This window comes from Oncorhynchus keta, chromosome 13, assembly GCF_023373465.1.
Source record: "Oncorhynchus keta strain PuntledgeMale-10-30-2019 chromosome 13, Oket_V2, whole genome shotgun sequence".
NCBI classification, from domain to species: Eukaryota; Metazoa; Chordata; class Actinopteri; order Salmoniformes; family Salmonidae; genus Oncorhynchus; species Oncorhynchus keta.
This window is the reverse complement of record NC_068433.1, coordinates 30,166,089-30,189,131: the sequence shown is the minus strand read 5'-3', so window position 1 is coordinate 30,189,131 and position 23,043 is coordinate 30,166,089. Positions and strand designations below refer to the sequence as shown.

Below are 23,043 nucleotides of genomic sequence, written 5' to 3'. Positions count from 1 at the left end.
GGTCTAAGAAGCGGTAGATCTGTTCTATGTGTGCTATTTTTATGCTTCCCGTTTTATGCGTCTTTTACTTTCGCTTTTGTACACCAGCTTTAAACAACTGAAAATACAATATTTTGGGTTATTGAAAATACATTTCACAGAGGTTTAGATGGTAATTCTCTACACTAAACATGGATTGTTTTGCCACTTAAACTGAAATAGGCGAACTATTCGAAATTTTAGCAACCAGGAAATGGCGGAGCGATTTCTGCACATTGCACCTTTAATATCCACAGGACAGAAATCGTAAGCATTTAAAGAAATGACATTGTTTGTGAGTTAACTTTTTCATTCAAGTCAAATGCCATGGCTAACATACGTGAGTGTGTGTGCTCGTGCGTCCAGCACTCAGAATGTCAAGTTTAGCACAGAATGCCAAGACTTATAGTCATAAAGTGCAGCCTATTCAATTTGAAATAAGTGAGAATAGACAAATCAGTCTCATATTCAAAATGCCAATAGCGGCGTATTGATTTAGCTGCATGTGGAATCTGAATTGATTTGAGAAAGAATAGGCTGCACTTTATGACTATAATTCTTGACATTCAAATGTGACATTCTGAGTGCTAAGACCTGCTGGGAACAGACTTTTCTCTCTCTCTTTCCCTGCCTTCCCTCTCCCCCTCTCTCTCCCTCCCTCCCTCCATCCATACCTTCCCCTCCCCATCTCATCCTCTCTCTCTCACTCCCCCCTCTCACCAGTCTGAAGGCCAGCCAATCATAGCAGCAGTGTTTGTAGTCTCATTCCATCTCTCTCTCCTTCCTCTACCTTAACTCCATTCCTCCCTCCCTCCCTCCCGCCATCTCTCACCAGTCTGAAGGCCAGCCAGTCAGAGTGGCAATGTTTATAGTCTCCGTCCATCTCCCGGGGCAGCTGCTGCCTGTCTATATACTGCTGAAGGACCCCTGTCCCTCGCACCGTGTGCACCTACACAGGACACAGAGAAAAGAACATCAGATTCTGGGAAGGAAGTGATAAAGGGTCAGAATCTAGAAGACTGTTCACACTACTGAGCCAAACGGAGCCAAGCCAAATCAAGCTGCATTGGGCTGGTCTGGTTACGCATTGACCATAGTTGCTGGAACTGCGAGGAAAAAGACCATGTGAAAAGAAAATATTTGAGCCAGTCAAGTTTGGGTTGGCGCAGTGGTTTGAAAAAGGTACAATTCAATAAATATTACTACTTCATGTTTTTTGGTGCTTTTGTTTTGTTTTGCCTTGTCATTTTTGTTGTTGTTGGAGGGGGTTACAGCTACAATATTCACATTATTTTACACAGTTTATACCATGTGTACCTGCAGGCTGCCACTCAAGAAAATAAACAAATAAATACAAACAAAAAGGTGGGGTGGGCCTACACCTCCAACTACCCATCCCATTACCCCCTGCCCAACATGTCTCCGTCCAACCCCCCGCATCTACCCCTTCCCACCCCGCCTAGCAACACAGGCTGGTTGTTAGTCCCAACCCCCCATACCTCTATCCATCCATCCGCCCCCCAACTCCTCCACCACTTATCCCCTCGAGAGATAGAACTTCCCAGGAGCTTTGGTCTCTGATAAAGCATGTAAGATATGTAATAGACAACGGAGGTTATCTGAGAATAATCATTTTTTAACTTCTTTGTGACAGGGGGGCAGTATTGAGTAGCTTGGATGAATAAGGTGCCCAGAGTAAACTGCCTGCTACTCTGTCCCAGATGCTAATATATGCATATTATTAGTAGTATTGGATAGAAAACACTCTGAAGTTTCTAAAACGGGTTGAATGATGTCTGTGAGTATAACAGAACTCATATGGCAGGCGAAAACCTGAGAAGAAATCCAACCAGGAAGTGGGAAATCTGAGGTGTGTAGTTCTTCAACTCTTTGCCATTCCAATATACAGTGTAAATGGGGTCATATTGCACTTCCTAAGGCTTCCACTAGATGTCAACAGTCTTTAGAACTTTGTTTGAGGCTTCTACTGTGAAGGGGGGGGGGGGGTGAGAGGGGATTGAGCCAGGTGTCTGGCAGAGTGCCACAGGCGTTCACAAGAGAGTTAGCTCTCGTTCCATTGCATTTCTACAGACATAGGAATTCTCCGGTTGGAATATTATTGAAGATTTATGTTAAAACATCCTAAAGATTGACTCTATACTTAGTTTGACCAGTTTCTACGGGCTGTAACGGGAACTTTTTGAACTTTTCGTCCGATGTTCGGCTGGACCTGAACGCACGTTTGGATTTGTTTACAATTTATATGTGCTAATGTGATTAGAAACAAGAACGTTTCCCAGGACATAGACAAGTCTTACATGGGAAGAAAGCTTAAATTCTTGTTAATCTAACTGCACTGTCCAATTTACAGTAGCTATTACACTGAAACAATACCATGCTATTGTTTGAGGATAGTCCACAACAACAAAAAACTTTTATTACGGCAAATGGTTTGATACAAGGTAAATAATGTTAATGTTAAAGCTAATTTTCCATCATGTATGACCTTCCTGGGAGTGTGTAAATATAAATTTTTTATTACCATATAATTTTTGTATGTTCTCTATAGTTATGTACTTGAAAATGTATCAATTGTCCAATTCGGGACATTTGGGCAGACTTGATACAAAATTTCGGATGTATCGCAATGCTTCACTGGATCAGTCTGAAACTTTGCACACACACTGCTGCCATCTAGTGGCCCAAATCTAAATTGTGCCTAAACTGCAATATTATATTATGGCCATTCTCTTGCGTTTCAAAGATGATGGAACAAAAAATAAATTAAAAAACACGTTTTCTTTGTTTGTATTATCTTTTACCAGATCTGATGTGCTATATTCGCCTACATTAATTTCACATTTCCAAAAATTTCAACGTGTTTCCTTTCAAATGCTATAAATAATATGCATATCCTTGCTTCAGGTCCTGAGCTACAGGTAGTTAGATTTGGGTATGTCATTTTCAGTGAAAATTTAAAATAAAGGTCTGATAGAGGAGTAGATAATAGTACAAAATTGATTTGGAAGAATGTTTTGTGCCTGTTTGAATAGAAAGTGTACTCTTTTGCTTTAGGGTTTAGAGCTCGCCAGGCATCAATGAGGTTGTAATTATAGTTTATGCTGATTATTGCCTATTATATTATTATTATATTATTATTATATATTATTCCAGAATTATTATTATTATTATATAAATTATTATTCATTATATTATCAATATGCTGTTCAGTAATCAAAAATGTAGGATCATATGATTCTGCACACAGATTAATAAAGGCAATTTTCTTCCACTATGGATAAATAATAATAATAAATAATCCAGAATGGCATTCATGCTTTTATCCCAATAACAACTTACAGTCATGTGTGCATACATTCAATATGGCTGGTCCAGAGAATCAAAACCCTGGGATCATATGATGCTCTAGCAACTGAGCTAACAAAGAAGGACCCATGGATACAGATCTTCTTGGTCTTCTTGGTCTTTGCCTTTACTAAGGATGATGATTTTGAGTTTGTTATGTATCATTATGATTACACCCTTAGTTTTTGGGGGGCTGCCAAATTAGCTTTCAGTTTGTACAAATGTGACTCATTTCAGGAAACTAGACATATGTCGCACATCACTACTTCACAGGAGAGGCATTTGAACGTAAACATATTTTTCTATCAAAATGTGTTTTTTTTTTGTCAGGAATATGTCAACTTTCATGTGCCTTAATATCAAACTTGTATTCCATCCATGAATACGAATACAATTGTTAAATTACGATCCTAGTATTTTTGTTATTGGCCTAAATTTAACAGGCGCCATCGACAGATGAGTTGGAAAAAGTGATGCACTACTTTCTCCACATTCCACGGTCAGTGTGACCTGGAGTGACTTGACACAACACTTGCCAAACAAGATGTAGCTACAAACAAAACAGAGTTAAATGGTTCCAGTCTGCTGTGAAGTGTTTATCCATGTATATGGGTAAGAGTTTAGCTACATTTTCAGATTTTGTCAACAATTTGAATTTGCCGCGCTGCCTTTTCAGCGGAATGTTGGAGGTTTCCGTTAGCGGAACCTATGTCCTAGACAGGTTAAAGCGTACTGTTAATTAGCTTGCTGGCTCGCTAGCTAATGTTACGTGTATGATCTGTGTAGTAATATTATTTGAATCAGAAACCCATTTGCATTGCTAGTTATAGCCTAATGTTAGCAAGCTACTGTAACATTGAAACTAGTTGGTAAGCTTTAGCTACCAGCAGATTCATACTACAGCTATGACAATGTTTGTATTGGTTAAAGTATGAGTTGGGATTATACCGGTTCATTGTTTAGCTAGCTAGCTACCTAGCTAGCTACATGTCTAAACAAAAAGACTCCACTTCGGCCAGATTATTACATGACCCATCACATTAGCCAGGTGTGTCTGGGGGTGATTACGGCCATCTACTGTATTTCATGAACATGTGTACATGTCTAGACAATAGTTTCCCATCCACTCAGCTAGATGTGGCTGGGGGGTGGTTATAGCATTTCCTTCACATGACCCATCAATTTAGACAAGTGTGTCAGGTAAGCTTCATCTAATAGTTATCAAATATTTTTACCTGGACACTTTCTGTTTTTGAAAAAACTACTATGCAAGTAACCAATTCAGTGTACCTTTTACACCTTCTGTATCCTGTGCATAAACCTAGCCCCACCCATCTCTTTAATGATTACGGCTTAAGATGGTGTGAACAATGCTGAATGGGTGTGTAGACAAAGACAAGCTCTCCAGTAGGTGTACCAAAACATTCGAGGGCCATTGTCTCAGAAGTGGGGTTACAATTTGATTAACTTTCAAAGCAGAATTTCTTTCCAATTGTTCCTCAACTGCAGTCTCTACTTTTATCCAATGTAAAAAACACTATTTCAAATGTTGCTACATAAGACCGAGGCGGTCCATCACAAAGGTTCCCTATTCCATGTGTGTACCTTTGGTGCAGATGTGTTTCTTGGAGCATTGCCTCTGTATGTCAATATGGTTTCTAGCTAGAATATCAAGACGGCTGAAACACTTGATAGACATATTAAGGCCTTTCAAATTCCATGAGAGGATAGCCAGTGTTGCCATAGTTTTTCTAAAATGTAATTGTTATCTTTAGTGTTGATAAGCAACAATTGCCACTGAAGGGACGAGTAGGGAGGATGAAGGATAGTCCATTTTATAAAAACATATGACATCATTTTCTATTAAAGTGACACGGGTCAAATGGAGTGACAATCAAATCAAATCAAATTTGATTGGTCACTTAAACTTATTTAGCCAATGTTATTGTGGGTGTAGCGAATTTCTTGTGTTGATGAGACACGAGAGAAGTGTGTGTGTGTGTGTGTGTGTGTGTGTGTGTGTGTAGTCACCTCAACTCCTTCTAGACTGTGTGTAGATGACTCCTGGTGCTGCTCCTCCACCAGAATGAGGACAGAGCCAAGACCTCCCGGGACCACAGCCTGGAACGCACGCACACACACGCACACACAGACGTACAAACACACATTAGAGACGCCCTCTCAACATAAACACATGTCTACATATAAACACATACAGTACATGTATAAACACTCTTAGCACTTCAACATTTAACTCTTTCTCACCTGTAATTGTTTCAGTGCAGCGAGGCAGAGAGCGGAGGGAGGAGATTGTCTACTGTCTACTATTACTGTTAGGCCTCGCTCTTTAGCAGAAGAGCTGATTGAGGGAGAAAGAGATAGGGGGAGAGGTGAAGGCGGAATAAAATGAAACACCTAACTTCGAGTTTCAGTTTCTGTCAAAAAGAACTATAAAAACCACTATATAAAGTGTCATAGCTAGCTCAAATCAAAATCAGGTGAAATAAAATGTTATTTGTCACATGCTTTGTAAACCACAATTGTTGACCAAAAGTGAAATGCTTGCTTATGTGCCCTTCCCAATAATGCATAAAACATTTTTTAATTAGAATAAATACACTATATAGAGAAGCTGCCAGTAGTGCTATGAGTGTTACGCTATAAAGGGTCCCCCAGACGAGACTGTGATATGGACAGTTTGCCATAGTGACAGAATATTACCGGGTGATCCTGTGATAACAGGCCAAGACACGGCCCATCTCGTCCGCACGGCAACTGTCCTCTGGGAGGTGCGTTTCAGTGACAACCACAGCCCGTCCCAGCCTGTCCACCGTACCTACAGACAGAGAGAGGGTGGGAGGAGGAGGGGGTAGAGAGAGAGAGAATAAGAGAGATAGAAAGAGAGAGAGAGAGGATGAAAGTGGATAATTGCAAGAGTGTTGAAGGGTGGATAAGTATGAATAAAAGGAAAGTAAGGGTAAAGGGATGGAAGGATAGTAAATGAGATGGATATAAAAGATGACCCACCTGTCAACATCAGCTTTCCTGATTGGAGGAGTTCTGTGTCCAATTCCCTTAGGAGAGGAGGGGCTTTAGGTGATAGGCCATTTGATAGGTCAGGAGATGTCTCTGCCCCTAACTCCTCTGTAGAGTGGTTAGATAAGGATGTGCCTGATTGGCTAGTAGTTGTGTCAGGTGAGACTTCTGATTGGACAACCTGGTTTTCTGTTGGTAAAATCAAGAATAGGCATGAGAATAATGTATTCTAGCCATATACTTTTTATCCAATTGACATAAAAACTTCTCAAAAAGAAGCTAAAATCTAACCTGTATTGCTTTCCCCAATCTCAGCTTTTTCTTGTCCTTCATTGACTGGTGTGACCTCTGTATCCGCCCCCTCAGGCTGCTGTGTTGCCTCTGATAGGCTGGTTGTAGTGATTGGCAAGTTGGTTGTCGAGGAGATGGCGGGACCACGCTGAGGTGTTTTACTTGGTGGTTTGGAACCGGCCTGGTCTCGAGTCTTCTGGTTGCCACGACACCCACTTTTAGCCTTCCCCTTTCCCCCTCTCCCTTTCCTCTTCCTCCTGAGAGAGAAGATACAGTGATGTCATACAGGGATGTAATACTGAGTGTGCGGTTAATAGTTATGGTTGAATCCTACAGATGTAGGATCTTAATTTGATCACCCTGTTGCTGGAGAACTTTCCTGCAATGTAAAACTTGTAGTGTAATTGAGGTTCTAAAAAAATATAATCCTATTAATTACAATCCACATAATAATTCACATTAATTTAGTAGTGTACAAATGATTTACAATTATATTATAATTATAAATCATTTGTACACTACTAAATGACAGCAAGAAGCCCAAAACGAAATAGTATTTGATAAAAACATCAACATTTTAAACCTTGATTATATTGGGATACGATCACATACGTTTCTATATTTATGTGTGGGAATACATGAGAACATATTTCCTAAATTAAAATTACTTCGAGCTGATTTCCTGGTGATTTTACAGTATTTTATGTCCAACAACGAAAATCACCTGTATTAGACCGTAAGTGTACAATATCCTTATGTGAAGGAATTGTACCTGCACACAAACCGGTATTACATTCAGTGCTTAATTTGAGCCAGATCCTGCCGTAACAGGAACTGGGGTCTCTCAATTTTTCACTGTTTCATTCCGGAACACATTGGCCAGGATGTGGTACCTCTCGTGGCATGACAAATGATTTTCTCTGTTTGAATTGTAAAAATTCTAATCAAATAAATCAGAGTTAATTCAAGTTGCCTTCTCTGTAATTCTCCTGCTTACTAAAAACATGTATTTCCTTACAGAATCATAGCAGCAGAAAAGATGTTGGAGGTTTTGCAGCATCCCTGATAAATTGAAATAAATCAAATAATACACCAGGAGTAGGCCTATAATTTAGCCACAAAGGATCAATAGCATATTTTTTTATGGCCTAGCTGTGGATTGTGTGTAGCCCAATCAAAGGCCTACAGCCAGGAACACGTGGCAAATCTGTCAGTGAACAGCATGCAGCCAAAACAACATTTCAAATACAATCACGGGAAACCCAGGTTGGAAAGCAAATGGATTCTGCTGAAAAGAGAATACTAATCTGTCTGTAGCAGTGAAGGCTCCTCAGAGGACAAAGGGAAGGACCATCCTCCTCAGTGAATTTAAGATAAATAAAACATTTTAAACATTTAAAAAATTATAATTTTTTAAATAAAACTATGCTAAATATATTCACATCACCAAATAATTTATTAAAACACACTGTTTTACAGTAGCCTCAACAGCACTCTCTGGGGAAGCACCATGGTGTAGCCAGAGGACAGCTCGTTTCCGTCCTCCTCTGGGTACATTGACTTCAATACAAAACCTAGGAGGCTCATTATTCTCGTCCCCTTACATAGACTTACACAGTAATTATGACAACTTCCTGATGATGTCCTCAAACCTATCAGAGCTCTTGAAGCATTAACTGACATGATGTCCACCCAATCAAAGGATAAAATAATACATCTAGTACTGAAAGCATTTGCTACAACTAGATAGCACCGCAGCGGATAACAAGTGGTGAGTAGTTGACTTAAAGAGAGAGAAAGACAAAAGTTGAACAGTTTTGAACAAATTAATTTCTTCAAAAATGAAGGAGAAGCAAGAGAGAGAGAGAGAATGCAGCTTGCTAGTTTAGCCTACTCAAACAGAGAGTGATGCTATGTTAGCTAGCTGGCTATGGCTATCCAACATTGGAACTCTTCCAAGTCAAGGTAAGCTTTGGTTTTAGTAATTTATTGCCAACGGGGCTTGCCGGTGTTACTGCTTGCTGTGCACTGTACTGCATGATTTTAGTCGGGACTAACGCGTTAGCTCTAGAAGCTATGTCGACTATGACGTTAGCAAATATGGTGACAACGATGTACAGTTGAAGTCGGAAGTTTATATACACTTAGGTTGGAGTCACTTAGGTTGAACTCGTTTTTCAACCACTCCACAAATGTATTGTTAACAAACTACAGTTTTGGCAAGTCGGTTAGGACATCTAATTTGTGCATGACACAAGTCATTTTTCAAACAATTGTTTACAGACAGATTATTTCACTTATAATTCACTGTATTACAATTCCAGTGGGTCAGAAGTTAACATACACTAAGTTGACTGTGCCTTTAAACAACTTGGAAAATTCCAGAAAATGATGTCATGGCTTTAGAAGCTTCTGATAGGCTAATTGACATCATTCGAGTCAATTGGAGGTGTACCGGTGGATGTATTTCAAGGCCTACCTTCAAACTCAGTGCCTCTTCGCTTGACATCATGGGAAAATCAAAAGAAATCAGTCAAGACCTCAGAAAAAAATGTAGACCTCCACAAGTCTGGTTCACCCTTGGGAGCAATTTCCAAACGCCTGAAGGTACCACGTTCATCTGTACAAACAATAGTATGCAAGTATAAACACCATGGGACCACGAAGCCGTCATACCGCTCAGGAAGGAGGCGATTTCTGTCTCCTAGAGATGAAAGTACTTTGGTGCGAAAAGTGCAAATCAATCCCAGAACAACAGCAAAGGACCTTGTGAAGATACTGGAGGAAACAGGTACAAAAGTATCTACAGTGCCATGCGAAAGTATTCGGCCCCCTTGAACATTGCGACCTTTTGCCACATTACAGGCTTCAAACATAAAGATATAAAACTGTATTTTTTTGTGAAGAATCAACAACAAGTGGGACACAATCATGAAGTGGAACGACATTTATTGGATATTTCAAACTTTTTTAACAAATCAAAAACGTAAAAATTGGGCGTGCAAAATTATTCAGCCCGTTTACTTTCAGTGCAGCAAATTCTCTCCAGAAGTTCAGTGAGGATCTCTGAATGATCCAATGTTGACCTAAATGACTAATGATGATAAATACAATCCACCTGTGTGTAATCAAGTCTCCGTGTAAATGCACCTGCACTGTGATAGTCTCAGAGGTCCGTTAAAAGCGCAGAGAGCATCATGAAGAACAAGGAACACACCAGGCAGGTCCGAGATACTGTTGTGAAGAAGTTTAAAGCCGGATTTGGATACAAAAAGATTTCCCAAGCTTTAAACATCCCAAGGAGCACTGTGCAAGCGATAATATTGAAATGGAAGGGGTATCAGACCACTGCAAATCTACCAAGACCTGGCCATCCCTCTAAACTTTCAGCTCATACAAGGAGAAGACTGATCAGAGATGCAGCCAAGAGGCCCATGATCACTCTGGATGAACTGCAGAGATCTACAGCTGAGGTGGGAGACTCTGTCCATAGGACAACAATCAGTCGTATATTGCACAAATCTGGCCTTTATGGAAGAGTGGCAAGAAGAAAGCCATTTCTTAAAGATATCCATAAAAAGTGTTGTTTAAAGTTTGCCACAAGCCACCTGGGAGACACACCAAACATGTGGAAGAAGGTGCTCTGGTCAGATGAAACCAAAATTGAACTTTTTGGCAACAATGCAAAACGTTATGTTTGGCGTAAAAACAACACAGCGCATCACCCTGAACACACCATCAAACATGGTGGTGGCAGCATCATGGTTTGGGCCTGCTTTTCTTCAGCAGGGACAGGGAAGATGGTTAAAATTGATGGGAAGATGGATGGAGCCAAATACAGGACCATTCTGGAGGAAAACCTGATGGAGTCTGCAAAAGACCTGAGACTGGGACGGAGATTTGTCTTCCAACAAGACAATGATCCAAAACATAAAGCAAAATCTGCAATGGAATGGTTCAAAAATAAACATATCCAGGTGTTAGAATGGCCAAGTCAAAGTCCAGACCTGAATCCAATCGAGAATCTGTGGAAAGAACTGAAAACTGCTGTTCACAAATTTTGCAAGGAGGAATGGGAAAAAATTTCAGTCTCTCGATGTGCAAAACTGATAGAGACATACCCCAAGCGACCTACAGCTGTAATCGCAGCAAAAGGTGGCGCTACAAAGTATTAACTTAAGGGGGCTGAATAATTTTGCACGCCCAATTTTTCAGTTTTTGATTTGTTAAAAAAGTTTGAAATATCCTATAAATGTCGTTCCACTTCATGATTGTGTCCCACTTGTTGTTGATTCTCCACAAAAAAATACAGTTTTATATCTTTATGTTTGAAGCCTGAAATGTGGCAAAAGGTCACAAAGTTCAAGGGGGCCGAATACTTTCGCAAGGCACTGTATATCCACAGCAGAACAAGTCCTATATCAACATAACCTGAAAGACCGCCCAACAAGGAAGAAGCCACTGCTCCTAAACCGCCATAAAAAAAACAGACTACAGTTTGCAACTGCACATGGGGACAAAGATCATACTTTTTGGAGAAATGTCCTTTGGTCTGATGAAACAAAAATATAGAACTGGCCAGAATGACCATCGTTATGTTTGGTGGAAAAAGAGGTTGGCTTTCAAGCCGAAGAACACCATCCCAACCATGAAGCACGGGGGTGGCAGCATCATGTTGTGGGGGTACTTTGCTGCATTTTTTTGGTGGAAAAAGAGGTTGGCTTTCAAGCCGAAGAACACCATCCCAACCATGAAGCACGGGGGTGGCAGCATCATGTTGTGGGGGTACTTTGCTGCAGGAGGGATTAGTGCACTTAACAAAATAGATGGCTTCATGAGGAACGAAAATGATGTGGATAAATTGAAGCAACATCTCAAGACATCAGTCAGGAAGTTAAAGCTTGGTCGCAAATGGGTCTTCCAAATGGACATTGACCCCAAGCATACTTCCAAAATTGTGGCAAAATGGCTTAAGTACAACAAAGTCAAGGTATTGGAGTGGCCATCACAAAGCCCTGACCTCAATCCCATAAAACATTTGTGGGCAGAACTGAAAAAGCATGTGGGAGCAAGGAGGCCTACAAAACTGACTCAGTTACACCAGCTCTGTCAGGAGGAATGGGCCAAAACTCACCCAACTTATTGTGGGAAGCTTGTGGAAGGCTACCCGAAAGGTTTGACCATAGTTAAACAATTTAAAGGCAATGCTGCCAAATACTAATTGATTGTATGTAAACTTCTGACCCACTGGGAATGTGATGAAAGAAATAAAAACTGAAATAAATCCTTATTTCTACTATTATTCTGACATTTCACATTCTTAAAATACAGTGGTGATCCTAACTGACATAAAACAGGGAATTTTTACAAGGATTAAATGTCAGGAATTGTGAAAAACTGAGTTTAAATGTATTTGGCTAAGGTGTATGTACGTTTCCAACTTCAACTGTAGGCTGTGGTGTAGCGGATTGCGGTTATGATACAAAACTTGTTTTTTGTTTTTTTGCCTGGTCACAGACAGCTGTTGTATTGTGCACTGAAGTCCACAAGTGAAGGGAAAAGGTGAGAGGAGGAGAGTGCGTAGATGCGGGAAGGAATTACACAACAAGCAAAGTGATCATGATGTTTGTATGTGGCTGCTATGAAAGGGAACTGTGTTTGTGTGTGATCAGAGGTGTATTCATTCAGCCGATTCTGTTGAAAAATGTTTCTCAAATGGAAGCAAACTGAAGGAAACGGGATGAACATACCTGAATTTGTCCAATAAAAACGTCTGCAACTGCACTAATGATTACGCCCTAGATCAGCTAGATGCAGGCAAGAGTGTGCAAGACAGTATCTGTCACCTTGATTACTCACATTTTTCTTTCGACCTATGTTGTATAAACTTTCATTCGTAAGCTAGGTTGTAGCAACATCATGATGGGTATAGGAAATGTAGTAGGCTAAACCTCTCGACGTTACATTGAACTGTGTGAATGGAATATGAATGACAGTCATCTAATATGCTGTAATAGAAATAAGGCCATACAAATAAAATAAAAAATATTAAATGGCACTGATGGCCACTGGTCTGTAGGGTACAAAATGTGTTATTCATTTCCAAATAGACCTGTTGAGCGAACAACGTTGTTTTTACAAAGTAAAACACGCAGGTGAGTGAGCTTGCGTGTCAGTGGTTGAGTCAGTGAAACTGGATTTTCTTTTATAGGATTATCATTTCCTCCTCATATTGTACAATATGTTGATCCACACACCTCGGCCTAGAATATTGATGGATTGAAGAGAGGGTCGTTTTTCTCAGATTCTCAGTTTGTGAGTGTCAAAGTAGCCTGCCATTTTGATCGTTTGTGAGGTATTTAAAAAAAGATTCTGATAATGTCGCCAGTCATCTAAAATGGGCCACATTTTCCCACGTGTGCAACTTCTGCAAGCGCCTCTACTCTACTGCTCTATGCCAGCACGCAAAAGCAACGATAACGCATGCGATGCTTTATTATTTCTTTAGTATAAAGGTCATCTATTTTTCAAGCGTTACGGTATCTCAGAGCACCCCAGGTCACCCCCCTCTCGGCTCACTTTTGGTTCCGACACCTCCCAAGTTACAAATTAAGCATCTTTATCAGAAGTTATGAAGTTACCTGGGGGCCCTGAATCCTCCCGTTTTGACTTCCTTTCCTCTAGGACACACTCCTATCTCCTCCGTCTTTCCTTCAGCCCTCTCTTCTGGAGTTGTTGCTCCCTTTGGGTCAGCGTCAGTACCGGGTCGAGAGAGAGAACGTTCCGTCCCTCTGTGTTCTGTCGAGTCTGCTGTTTTGTCTGGTACACAAGAGTCACCAGTGGAATGTCTTCCTTTCTGGGTTTCAGATCCATCTGCTAACGGGCTGTCCACATTCTCCCCATTTCCTGGAATATCAATCAATGGCCGCGCCGCATTCTCCCCACTTCCTCGTGTGTCTGTAGTGGGCATGGTGTCGCTGTCTCCACTCAGTGACTTATCAGCATCCTCAAACACAGATTCAGAGCGAGATCTTTGATCCGATTGGCCCTCTACAACGTGCGCTGCTTTGGGATTTGTTGTCTCGCTCGCTACCAAACTGTTACTTCCATGGCTGTCCCTGCATGGTTGTGTAACGTTACACCCACTGCCCTCCCTCTCCCTGCCCACCCCGGGCCTCCTCTCCTTGGACGGACCATCAAAATACAGCCCCTGGCTTCCTAGGCCTTCTGGGTCTTTTCCGAGGGCCTGTTTCTCCCCTTCGTCAGAGTTCTGAAGCGAGGAGGGGTACGACTCAGACCGTCTCGCTCGGCCTACATCGATAACTCTAGGCAGGGGGCGGGGGGGTAACCAGTCCCCCCGGTGGGTCACAGAGTCCCTCTTACCCCCCAGGACGCCCCGACTGCCCCCGGCTGCGTCCAGTCGCCCGTACCCCCAGGCCTTCCCTCTGCGGAGCTTGATAGCCTTGCTCCTTCTACACAGCGGCAGGGTCTTGGTCTTACAGATCCCATGCATCTCCAGGTACCTCTGCCTTGGGTCTGCGCCGCCGTCCGGACCCCCCCTGGGCTCCAGGAGTTCCACGTAGTCCCCATCACCAGCCATTTGGTGATGCCTCGTCGTCCTCCCTAACCCGTCCTCGCTGCACCGTCGGCGGGGTAGAACGGCCTCTGCATCTACACTGTCTGGAGGTAGGTCATCGTCTTCTTCGTCCCAGGAACAGGAGTCTGGTTCTCCAGAGGAGGAGCCCCCCCAGCCACCCAGGCCGAGGCCCACCACCGGGGTGAGGTCGGTGGTGTGGTTGGAGACGGAGGTTGGGTGGTCAGCCATGGTAGTCAGGTCGTCCGATGGGTTATGGATGAACTTGGGGTAGACCACCTCCTCCCACGGTAGGCGGACCACCCCGTCACACGTACTGACCAGACACGTATCTAACCCTCCACCTCCTGAGAAAGAGAGAGAGGGAGGAATGAGAGGAAGGGAGGAGGGAAGGAGAAATAGGGGAAAGATAGGAGAAAGGAGTGAGAGAAAGGGAGCGCCGGAGAGAGGGAGGGGGAAGAGAGAGGGAGGGGGAAGAGAGGGGGAGAGGGAAGGATGGAGAGAGAGGAAAGGGACAGACAGAGAAATTCATACACTCTCTTACATCAAACCCTTTCTCCTTTCCCACACTCCCTTGTTACCTCCCTCCCTTCCTTCCATGCATCTCTCACCTTCTCTTTTGTAGCCCCTCTCCTTGTTGACACTGTGCAGCCACTCTGTAGTGAACACCAGAGGGTGCTGTGACTCGGGCACCAGGACCTCTTGGACGTTGCGGCCCCCGGGGGCCAAACACTTGAGGGCCAGGCGGGGGCAGCGTGTGGAGAAGGGAACCACCTGCAAGTAGAAGTCGGTACTGCGCAGCAGCCTCCAGTCCAGAGTAGAGAGCTGGACCACAATCTTCTCTCCGAGGCAGAGGGGCCAACCGGAGTGGAGGAACAGACAACCCAGATACTGAGACTGGAAGAGAGATAGGGAGAGAGAGAGAGAGAGAGAGAGAGAGAGAGAGAGAGAGAGAGAGAGAGAGAGAGAGAGAGAGAGAGAGAGAGAGAGAGAGAGAGAGAGAGAGAGAGAGAGAGAGAGAGAGAGAGAGAGAGAGAGAGAGAGAGAGAGAGAGAGAGAGGGAGGGAGGGAAAATGAGTCAGTAAAATATTGATGTATAGTCAGAATATCTAGAATGAGAATTAAAACAGGGCAGACACTGACCAGCAACCAAGACCGAGACAGGAACAGAGCAAATCAGAGTCACAGTCAAACAGGCATGAGAGAGTCAGAGACGAGTCACATCACAGAGATTCTGAGAGAGAGCCAAAGAACTACTATGAAATACCTAAAGAAACCAGCACTGCCTCCCACGAGAGTGTCAATACCCCATAAACTGCACCACAACAGATGTAAATCTATTCTGTACCTACCTACCTACCTACCTACCTTATTCTCTGCTCTTCCTTCCCTTCCTCTGTGTGTGTCATGCTGTGAGGACTAAACTCTGTTAGAATCCCTTGGCTGTTCTCATTCCCCAATTAGCCAATGACATGTGCCCTCTCCCTCCCCCCTCTGCTTCGATTCATCCAATGTTCCCCGACTCACGAGACCATTATCAAATTATATTCCTGGCCCTGCTGCCCCCTCTTTCTGTATCTCTCTCACTCTCTCTCTCTCTCTCTCTCTCTCGCTCACTCTATTTCTTACTCTCTCCCGTTCTGGCCTATTCTGTTCATTGACATTGGAAACTCTTATTCTCAACATAGACCCCCACATCTCCCCAACCCCCACATATAACATAACTTCTGCATTCCTCTGTTTTGAGTATCAATTCCTCACTCATGTTTTTCTGTCTCTCTATCTACCCCCCATCACCCACACACACTCTCTCCTCCTCTTTCTCCTTCAATGTACCCCAGTGTTCTGCCCCACTCTCCTTCCCCCCCATTTCTCAATCAGTTCTCTCTAGTCGGCAACTCGCACACACACTTTCCCACAGTGAAATGACTGCCCCCCTGTCCATTCTCTCCCTCACTCCCCCACACCCTGGGCCGGCTCCCAACCCCCATCTCTCTCTCTCTTTCTCCTCCTCCTCCCCCTCCCTCTTCTCCTCCCTCTCTCCCAGTGCACAGCAGTCACATATGGAAAGAATTATTACCATGACTCATGCTCCTACTCCCGTCCCAGGCTGCTTCACCGAGCGACAATGAAAACAGAGACCACTTTGAGTGCGTGTGTGAAAATCACAATGTGGGAGAATGTTCCCCAATGTGTGTGTGAAAGAAAGAATGTGTCCAGGTCTGTTTATTTGTGCATTTGTCAAAGAGGGAGTTACGGAGACTAAATTGGGTGACAACGTGCAGGCGTGCATGTGTGTGTATGTTTACATGTTTACAAATACAGTATATGTTGTTACGTTGTTGGGAGTGGCGCGTGAGCGTACTTGCTTGTGTGTGTGTGTGTGTGTGTGTGTGTGTGTGTGTGTGTGTGTGTGTGTGTGTGTGTGTGTGTGTGTGTGTGTGTGTGTGTGTGTGTGTGTGTACTCACACAGGCATGCTGCTGTAGTTTGTGAAGAAGGTGTTTTGCTGGGATGAAGTAATCCAGCAGGTACCTCAGACTGTCATGCTGATAAGTCGACTCTAACACAGAGAAAACCTGCACAGATAGGCAAACACACACACACACACACACACACACACACCACACACACACACACACACACACACACACACACACACACACACACACACACACACACACACACACACACACACACACACACATGTAAGCACACATGTATAAGCAAACATGTAAACATCTGTGTGTGTGTGTGTATGTGTGTGTGTGTGTGTGTGTGTGTGTGTGTGTGTGTGTGTGTGTGTGTGTGTGTGTGTGTGTGTGTGTGTGTGTGTGTGTGTGTGTGCGTGTTTGTTTACCTGAGAGAGGAGAGGCGGGGCTGTGCTCTCGAATGGGGGGTAGAGGGACGAGAGAGCCCCCTGCACACAATCTTCCACTGCCTCTGAGCCCTGAGAGAGAGAGAGAGAGAGAGAGAGAGAGAGAGAGAGAGAGAGAGAGAGAGAGAGAGAGAGAGAGAGAGAGAGAGAGAGAGAGAGAGAGAGAGAGAGAGTTAATCCATAACCGGACATTGAAAGGCTGCTGCTATGTCTGTGTTTGTGTTAAACAGCTGGCTTGTCCCACTCACAAACGTGCACACACAAACACACGCACAAAAAACATACACATACACAACTTCCTGTTGCATGGTCTGGGGAGTGTCATACAATTCCTGTAGTTCCAGTGAACGCTAGAGCTGAGCCCCAAATGGCACCCTATTCCCTATAGTGTACCATATATTCCCTATAGTGTACTATATATTCCCTATAGTGTACTATATATTCCCTATAGTGTACTATATATTCCATATAGTGTAGTATATATTCCCTATATTGCACTATACATTCCCTATATATTCCCTATAGTGTATTACAGTACCAGTCAAAAGTTTGGACACACCTACTCATTCCAGGGTTTTTCTTTATTTTTACTATTTTCTACATTGAAGAATGATAGTGAAGACATCAAAACAATGAAATAACACACATGGAATCATGTAGTAACCAAAAAAAAGAGTTAAACAAATCAAAACATATTTTATATTTGAGATTCTTCAAAGTAGCCACCCTTTGCCTTGATGACAAGTTTGCACACTCGTGGCATTCTCTTAACCAGCTTCATGAGGTAGTCACCTGGAATGCGTTTCAATTAACAGGTGTGCCTTGTTAAAAGTTCATATCATAGCAAGAGCAGCTAAAATAAGCAAAGAGAAACGACAGTCCATCATTACTTTAACCTCTCTGGGATATGTGGGACGCTAGTGTCCCACCTCGACAACAGCCAGTGAAATTGCAGGGCGCCAAATTCAAACAACAGAAATCTCATAATTAAAATTTCTCAAACATACAAGTATTAAACACCATTTTAAAGATAAACTTCTTGTTAATCCAACCACAGTGTACGATTTCAAAAAGGCTTTACGGCGAAAGCATACATTGCGATTATCTGAGGACAGAGTCTAGTCACAAGAGAGGAGTCACAAAAAGCAGAAATAGAGATATAATTCATCACTAACCTTTGATGATCTTCAACAGATGGCACTCATAGGACTTCCAGTTACACAATACATGTATGCTTTGTTCGATAAAGTTCATATTTATATCCAAAAATCTCAGTTTACATTGGTGCGTTATTGTCAGTAATGTTTTGCCTCAAAAACATCCGGCGAATTTGCAGAGAGCCACATCAATTTACAGAAATACTCATCATAATCTTTGATGAAAGATACAAGTGTTATATATAGAATTAAAGATAAACTTCTTCTTAATGCAACCGCTGTGTCAGATTTCAAAAAAGCTATACAGCGAAAGCACACCATGTAATAATCTGAGTACAGCGCTCAGCCACCAAAAAAAGCCATACAGATACCCGCCGTGTTACGGAGTCAGTAAAAGTAAGAAATACCATTATAAATATTCACTTACCTTTGATGATCTTCATCTTGTTCTGCCGATCTACCATTCCAGTGTTTAATTGCTATATTGTAATTACTTCACCATCAAGGCCTATTTATTTCCTTAACTTACCTCATTTGCACTCATTGTATATAGACTTTTTGTTTTCTTTTGTTCTACTGTATTATTGACTGTATGTTTTGTTTATTCCATGTGTAACTCTGTGTTGGTGTATGTGTCGAATTGCTATGCTTTATCTTGGCCAGGTCGCAATTGCAAATGAGAACTTGTTCTCAACTTGCCTACCTGGTTAAATAAAGGTGAAATAAATAAAAATAAAAATCGGAATGCACTCCCAGGAATCCCAGTTCCACAATAAATGTTTGATTTGTTTGATAAGGTAATCTTTATGTCCAAATACCTCCTTTTTGTTCGCGCGCTAGGTTCACCAATCGTGGACACTAAAGTTCAGACGAAAAGTTTAAAAAGTTCCATTACAGTTCGTAGAAACATGTCAAACGATGTATATAATCAATCTTTAGGATGTTTTTATCATAAATCTTCAATAATATTCCAACCGGACAATTCCTTTGTCTTTAGAAATGAAAGGGAACGGAGCTCGTGCTCACGGCTTTCTGCCAGACCCCTGGTTCAAACAGCTCTTATTCGCTTTCCTTTCACAATAGAAGCCTGAAACAATGTTCAAAAGACTGATGACATCTAGTGGAAGCCTTAGGAAGTGCAATATGACCCCATTTACACTGTATATTGGATAGGCAATCACTTGAAAAACTACAAACTTCCCACTTCCTCGTTGGATTTTTCTCAGGTTTTCGCCTGCCATATGAGTTCTGTTATACTCACAGACATCATTTAAACAGTTTTAGAAACTTCAGAGTATTTTCTATCCAAATCTACTAATGTTATGCATATCCTACCTTCTGGGCCTGAGTAGCAGGCAGTTTACTCTGGGCAGGCTTTTCATCCGCACGTGATAAATACTGCCCCGTGTCCCAAAGAAGTTTTAAGACATGAAGGTCAGTCAATCAGGAACATTTCAAGAACTTTGAAAGTATCTTCAAGTGCAGTCGCAAAAAACATCAAGCGCTGTGATGAATCTGGCTCTCATGAAGACTGCCATAGGAAAGGAAGACCCAGAGTTACCGCTGTTGCAGAGGATAAGTTCATTAGAGTTACCACCCTCAGAAATTGTAGCCCAAATAAATGCCTCATTGCAGTCCAAATAAATGCTTCAAAAGAGTTAAAGTAACAGACACATCTCAACATCAACTGTTCAGAGGAGACTGCGTGAATCAGGCCTTCGTGGTCGAATTTCTGCAAAGAAACCACTACCAAAGGACACCAATAATAATAAGAGACTTGCTTGGGCTAAGAAACACGAGCAATGGACATTAGACCGGTTGAAATCTGTCCTTTGGTCTGATGAGTCCAAATTAGCGATTTTTAATTCCAACCGCCGTGTCTTTGTGAGATGCAGAGTAGGTGAACGGATGATCTCTGCATGTGTGTTTACCACCGTGAAGCATGGAGGAGGAGGTGTGATGGTGTGGGTGTGCTTTGCCAGTGACACTGTCTGTCATTTATTTAGAATTCAAGGCACACTTAACCAGCATGGCTACCACAGCATTTTGCAGTGACACTCCATCCCATCTGGTTTGCGCTTAGTGGGACCATCATTTGTTTTTCAACAAGACAATGACCCAACACACCTCCAGGCTGTGTAAGGGCTATTTGACCAAGAAGAAGAGTGATGGAGTACTGCATCAGATGACCTGGCGTCCACAATCACCCGACCTCAACCCAATTGAGATGGGTTGGGATGGGTCGGACCGTAGAGTGAAAGAAAAGCAGTCAACAAGTGCTCAGCATATGTGGGCACTCCTTCAAGACTGTTGGAAAAGCATTCCAGGTGAAACTGGTTGAGAGAATGCCAAGAGTGTGGGGGTGGCTACTTTGAAGAATCTAAAATATTAAATATATTTTGATTTGTTTAACAGTTTTTTGGTTACTACATGATTCCATATGTGTTATTTAATAGTTTTGATGTCTTCACTATTATTTTACAATGTCGAAAATAGTACAAATAAAGAAAAACCCTTGAATGAGTAGGTGTGTCCAAACTTTTGACTAGTACTGTATATAGTGCACAGATTGGGCTCCCACTCCTATTCACTAACTCAGTCTCGCTCATTCTCTCTCTCTCTCTCTCACACACACACACACACACACACACACACACACACACACACACACACACACACACACACACACACACACACACACACACACGCAAGCACGCACTCGCACGGGCACATGCACACACACACGCACTCGCACACACACACGCACTCGCACACTCATCCACGTATACACGCGCATGCACACAGAGGCACATGCACACACACACGATAGGTCTGCCAGAGAGGTGGAGGGTGACAGAGTAGAGAGCGAGCAGCACACTGTTTATTTTTATACAGGACTGTTGGCATGGCGACCCATAACCTTTTTTTCTCTCTTCCTACCTCCCTCCCTCCCTCTCTCCATGTTTCCTCTTCTACCGTTCTTCTTTCATCATTTTCCCTCCTTTCTCCATACTCTCCCAATTCATCTCTCCTACTTTCTTTCTCCCTCTCTCATAATCTCACAGTCATCTGACAATAATTATGGTGAGATCCCCCTCACAGAAAGCATATTGTGCCTAGCTTCTAGAAAATACTTATTTTGATGGGTAAAGAAAGACTGAGAAAGAAAGAGAAAAAGAAAGAAAGAAAGAAAGGAGGAATGGTAAAACAAGTGTGTGGAAAAAGAAAAGGACGGCTGGGGAGAGAGGGCCGGGAGGGGGTTTCTGGGAGAGAGAGGGGGGAAAGATTGGAAAAGGGGGGATGGAGGGAGCGAAAGAAAAACAAACTGTGAAAGAATGTGGCCAAAAGAATTGGAAGTGGACTAACAGTCAAATGAGAGGCAGAGAGAGAGAAAGAGAGAGGGAGAGATAGCGAGAAAGCAGGAGAGAAAGAGAGAGAGAGAGAGAGAGGATACAGAGAGGAAGAGAGAGAGAGAGAGAGGATGAGAACCAGAATAAGAAAGAGAGCTATAGAGAGAGAACAGACCTAGAGCAGAGCTAGGAGTACGAACTGTTTTACACAAAATAACTTTTTTCTACACTTGAAATTAATCTAAGAGGTCAGCAGATGTTGTTCGGGGTCAGTGGCATGAATGATTCTACTTAGCCCAGGTCAGGACTTAATAAGATAAACAGCCCTAATTAACTATTCAAGCTGCAGAGACAAATTATTTACTGTAGGTGATTCCAACCATTGATTACTCTAACTAGAGTTCATGCATCATCTGTAATATGAACTTGGGGAGTCTATAGGAGTAATTGGTTGAAGATTGATTATATATCAACACTAGCCTGGTCCCAGATCTGTTTAAGCTGTTTTGCATGACATTTGCCGTAATATTGCCTTAGCAATACAGTACAAACAGATCTGGGACCAGGTTAAATCAGTCACGAATCAGTTGCGCTCTGAGTAGAGATAAATGCTGTAAAAGGGTACAGAGTCTACGACCTACTGCTGACTACTCCTGAGAAGTGCACTTCAAATAAGTGTAAGCTCCCAATTCAAATAATGCCAGTCCCAGTTTAGATACGGTACATTCTAGCTACATATTCCAAATATCTGCATACTTACTCCACGCTCTGCATAATCTGCATAATATCTGCATACTTACTCAACACTCTGCATAATATCTGCATACTTACTCCACGCTCTGCATAATCTGCATAATATCTGCATACTTACTCAACACTGCATAATATCTGCATACTTACTCCACGCTCTGCATAATCTGCATAATATCTGCATACTTACTCCACGCTCTGAATAATCTCTGCATACTTACTCCACACTCTGCATAATCTGCATAATATCGACATACTCCACACTGTGAAGGGGGATCGCTGAATGAGCAGTAGTATCACACAGTAAGTATTCACCCTCTTGGACTTCTTTACATTTTATTGTGTTAACCAAGTAGGATTAAAAGGGATTTACTTGTCATTTTCTACCAACAATCTACACAAAATACTCTGTTATGCCAAAGTGGAAGAACAATTCTAACACTTTTTAAAGATGAATGGAAACACTAATATACCTCGACTGGATAAGTATTCGCCCCCTGAGTCAGTGCATGTTAGAGACACCTTTGGCAGCGATTGCAGCTGTGAATCGTCTTAGGTAAGTCTCTAAAAGCTTTGCCCACCTGGATTGTGAAATATTTGCCCAT

At 42.4% G+C, this 23,043-nt stretch overlaps 1 protein-coding gene across 2 annotated transcripts in view; it reads right to left on the bottom strand.

Annotated features, from left to right (window-relative positions):
• Nucleotides 1-23,043, bottom strand: part of arhgef40 (Rho guanine nucleotide exchange factor (GEF) 40) — a 43,124-nt gene that overhangs the window by 14,199 nt on the left and 5,882 nt on the right. For both annotated transcript variants that reach the window (XM_052459969.1, XM_052459970.1), the window contains exons 2-11: nt 17,164-17,253; nt 16,775-16,882; nt 14,917-15,202; nt 13,353-14,652; nt 6,712-6,968; nt 6,412-6,609; nt 6,106-6,220; nt 5,650-5,743; nt 5,416-5,505; nt 851-967 (exon numbers count right to left, since the gene is read on the bottom strand). In XM_052459969.1, the coding sequence (XP_052315929.1) occupies nt 851-967; nt 5,416-5,505; nt 5,650-5,743; nt 6,106-6,220; nt 6,412-6,609; nt 6,712-6,968; nt 13,353-14,652; nt 14,917-15,202; nt 16,775-16,882; nt 17,164-17,253 (2,655 nt within the window). The remainder of the gene's footprint in view (nt 1-850; nt 968-5,415; nt 5,506-5,649; nt 5,744-6,105; nt 6,221-6,411; nt 6,610-6,711; nt 6,969-13,352; nt 14,653-14,916; nt 15,203-16,774; nt 16,883-17,163; nt 17,254-23,043) is intronic.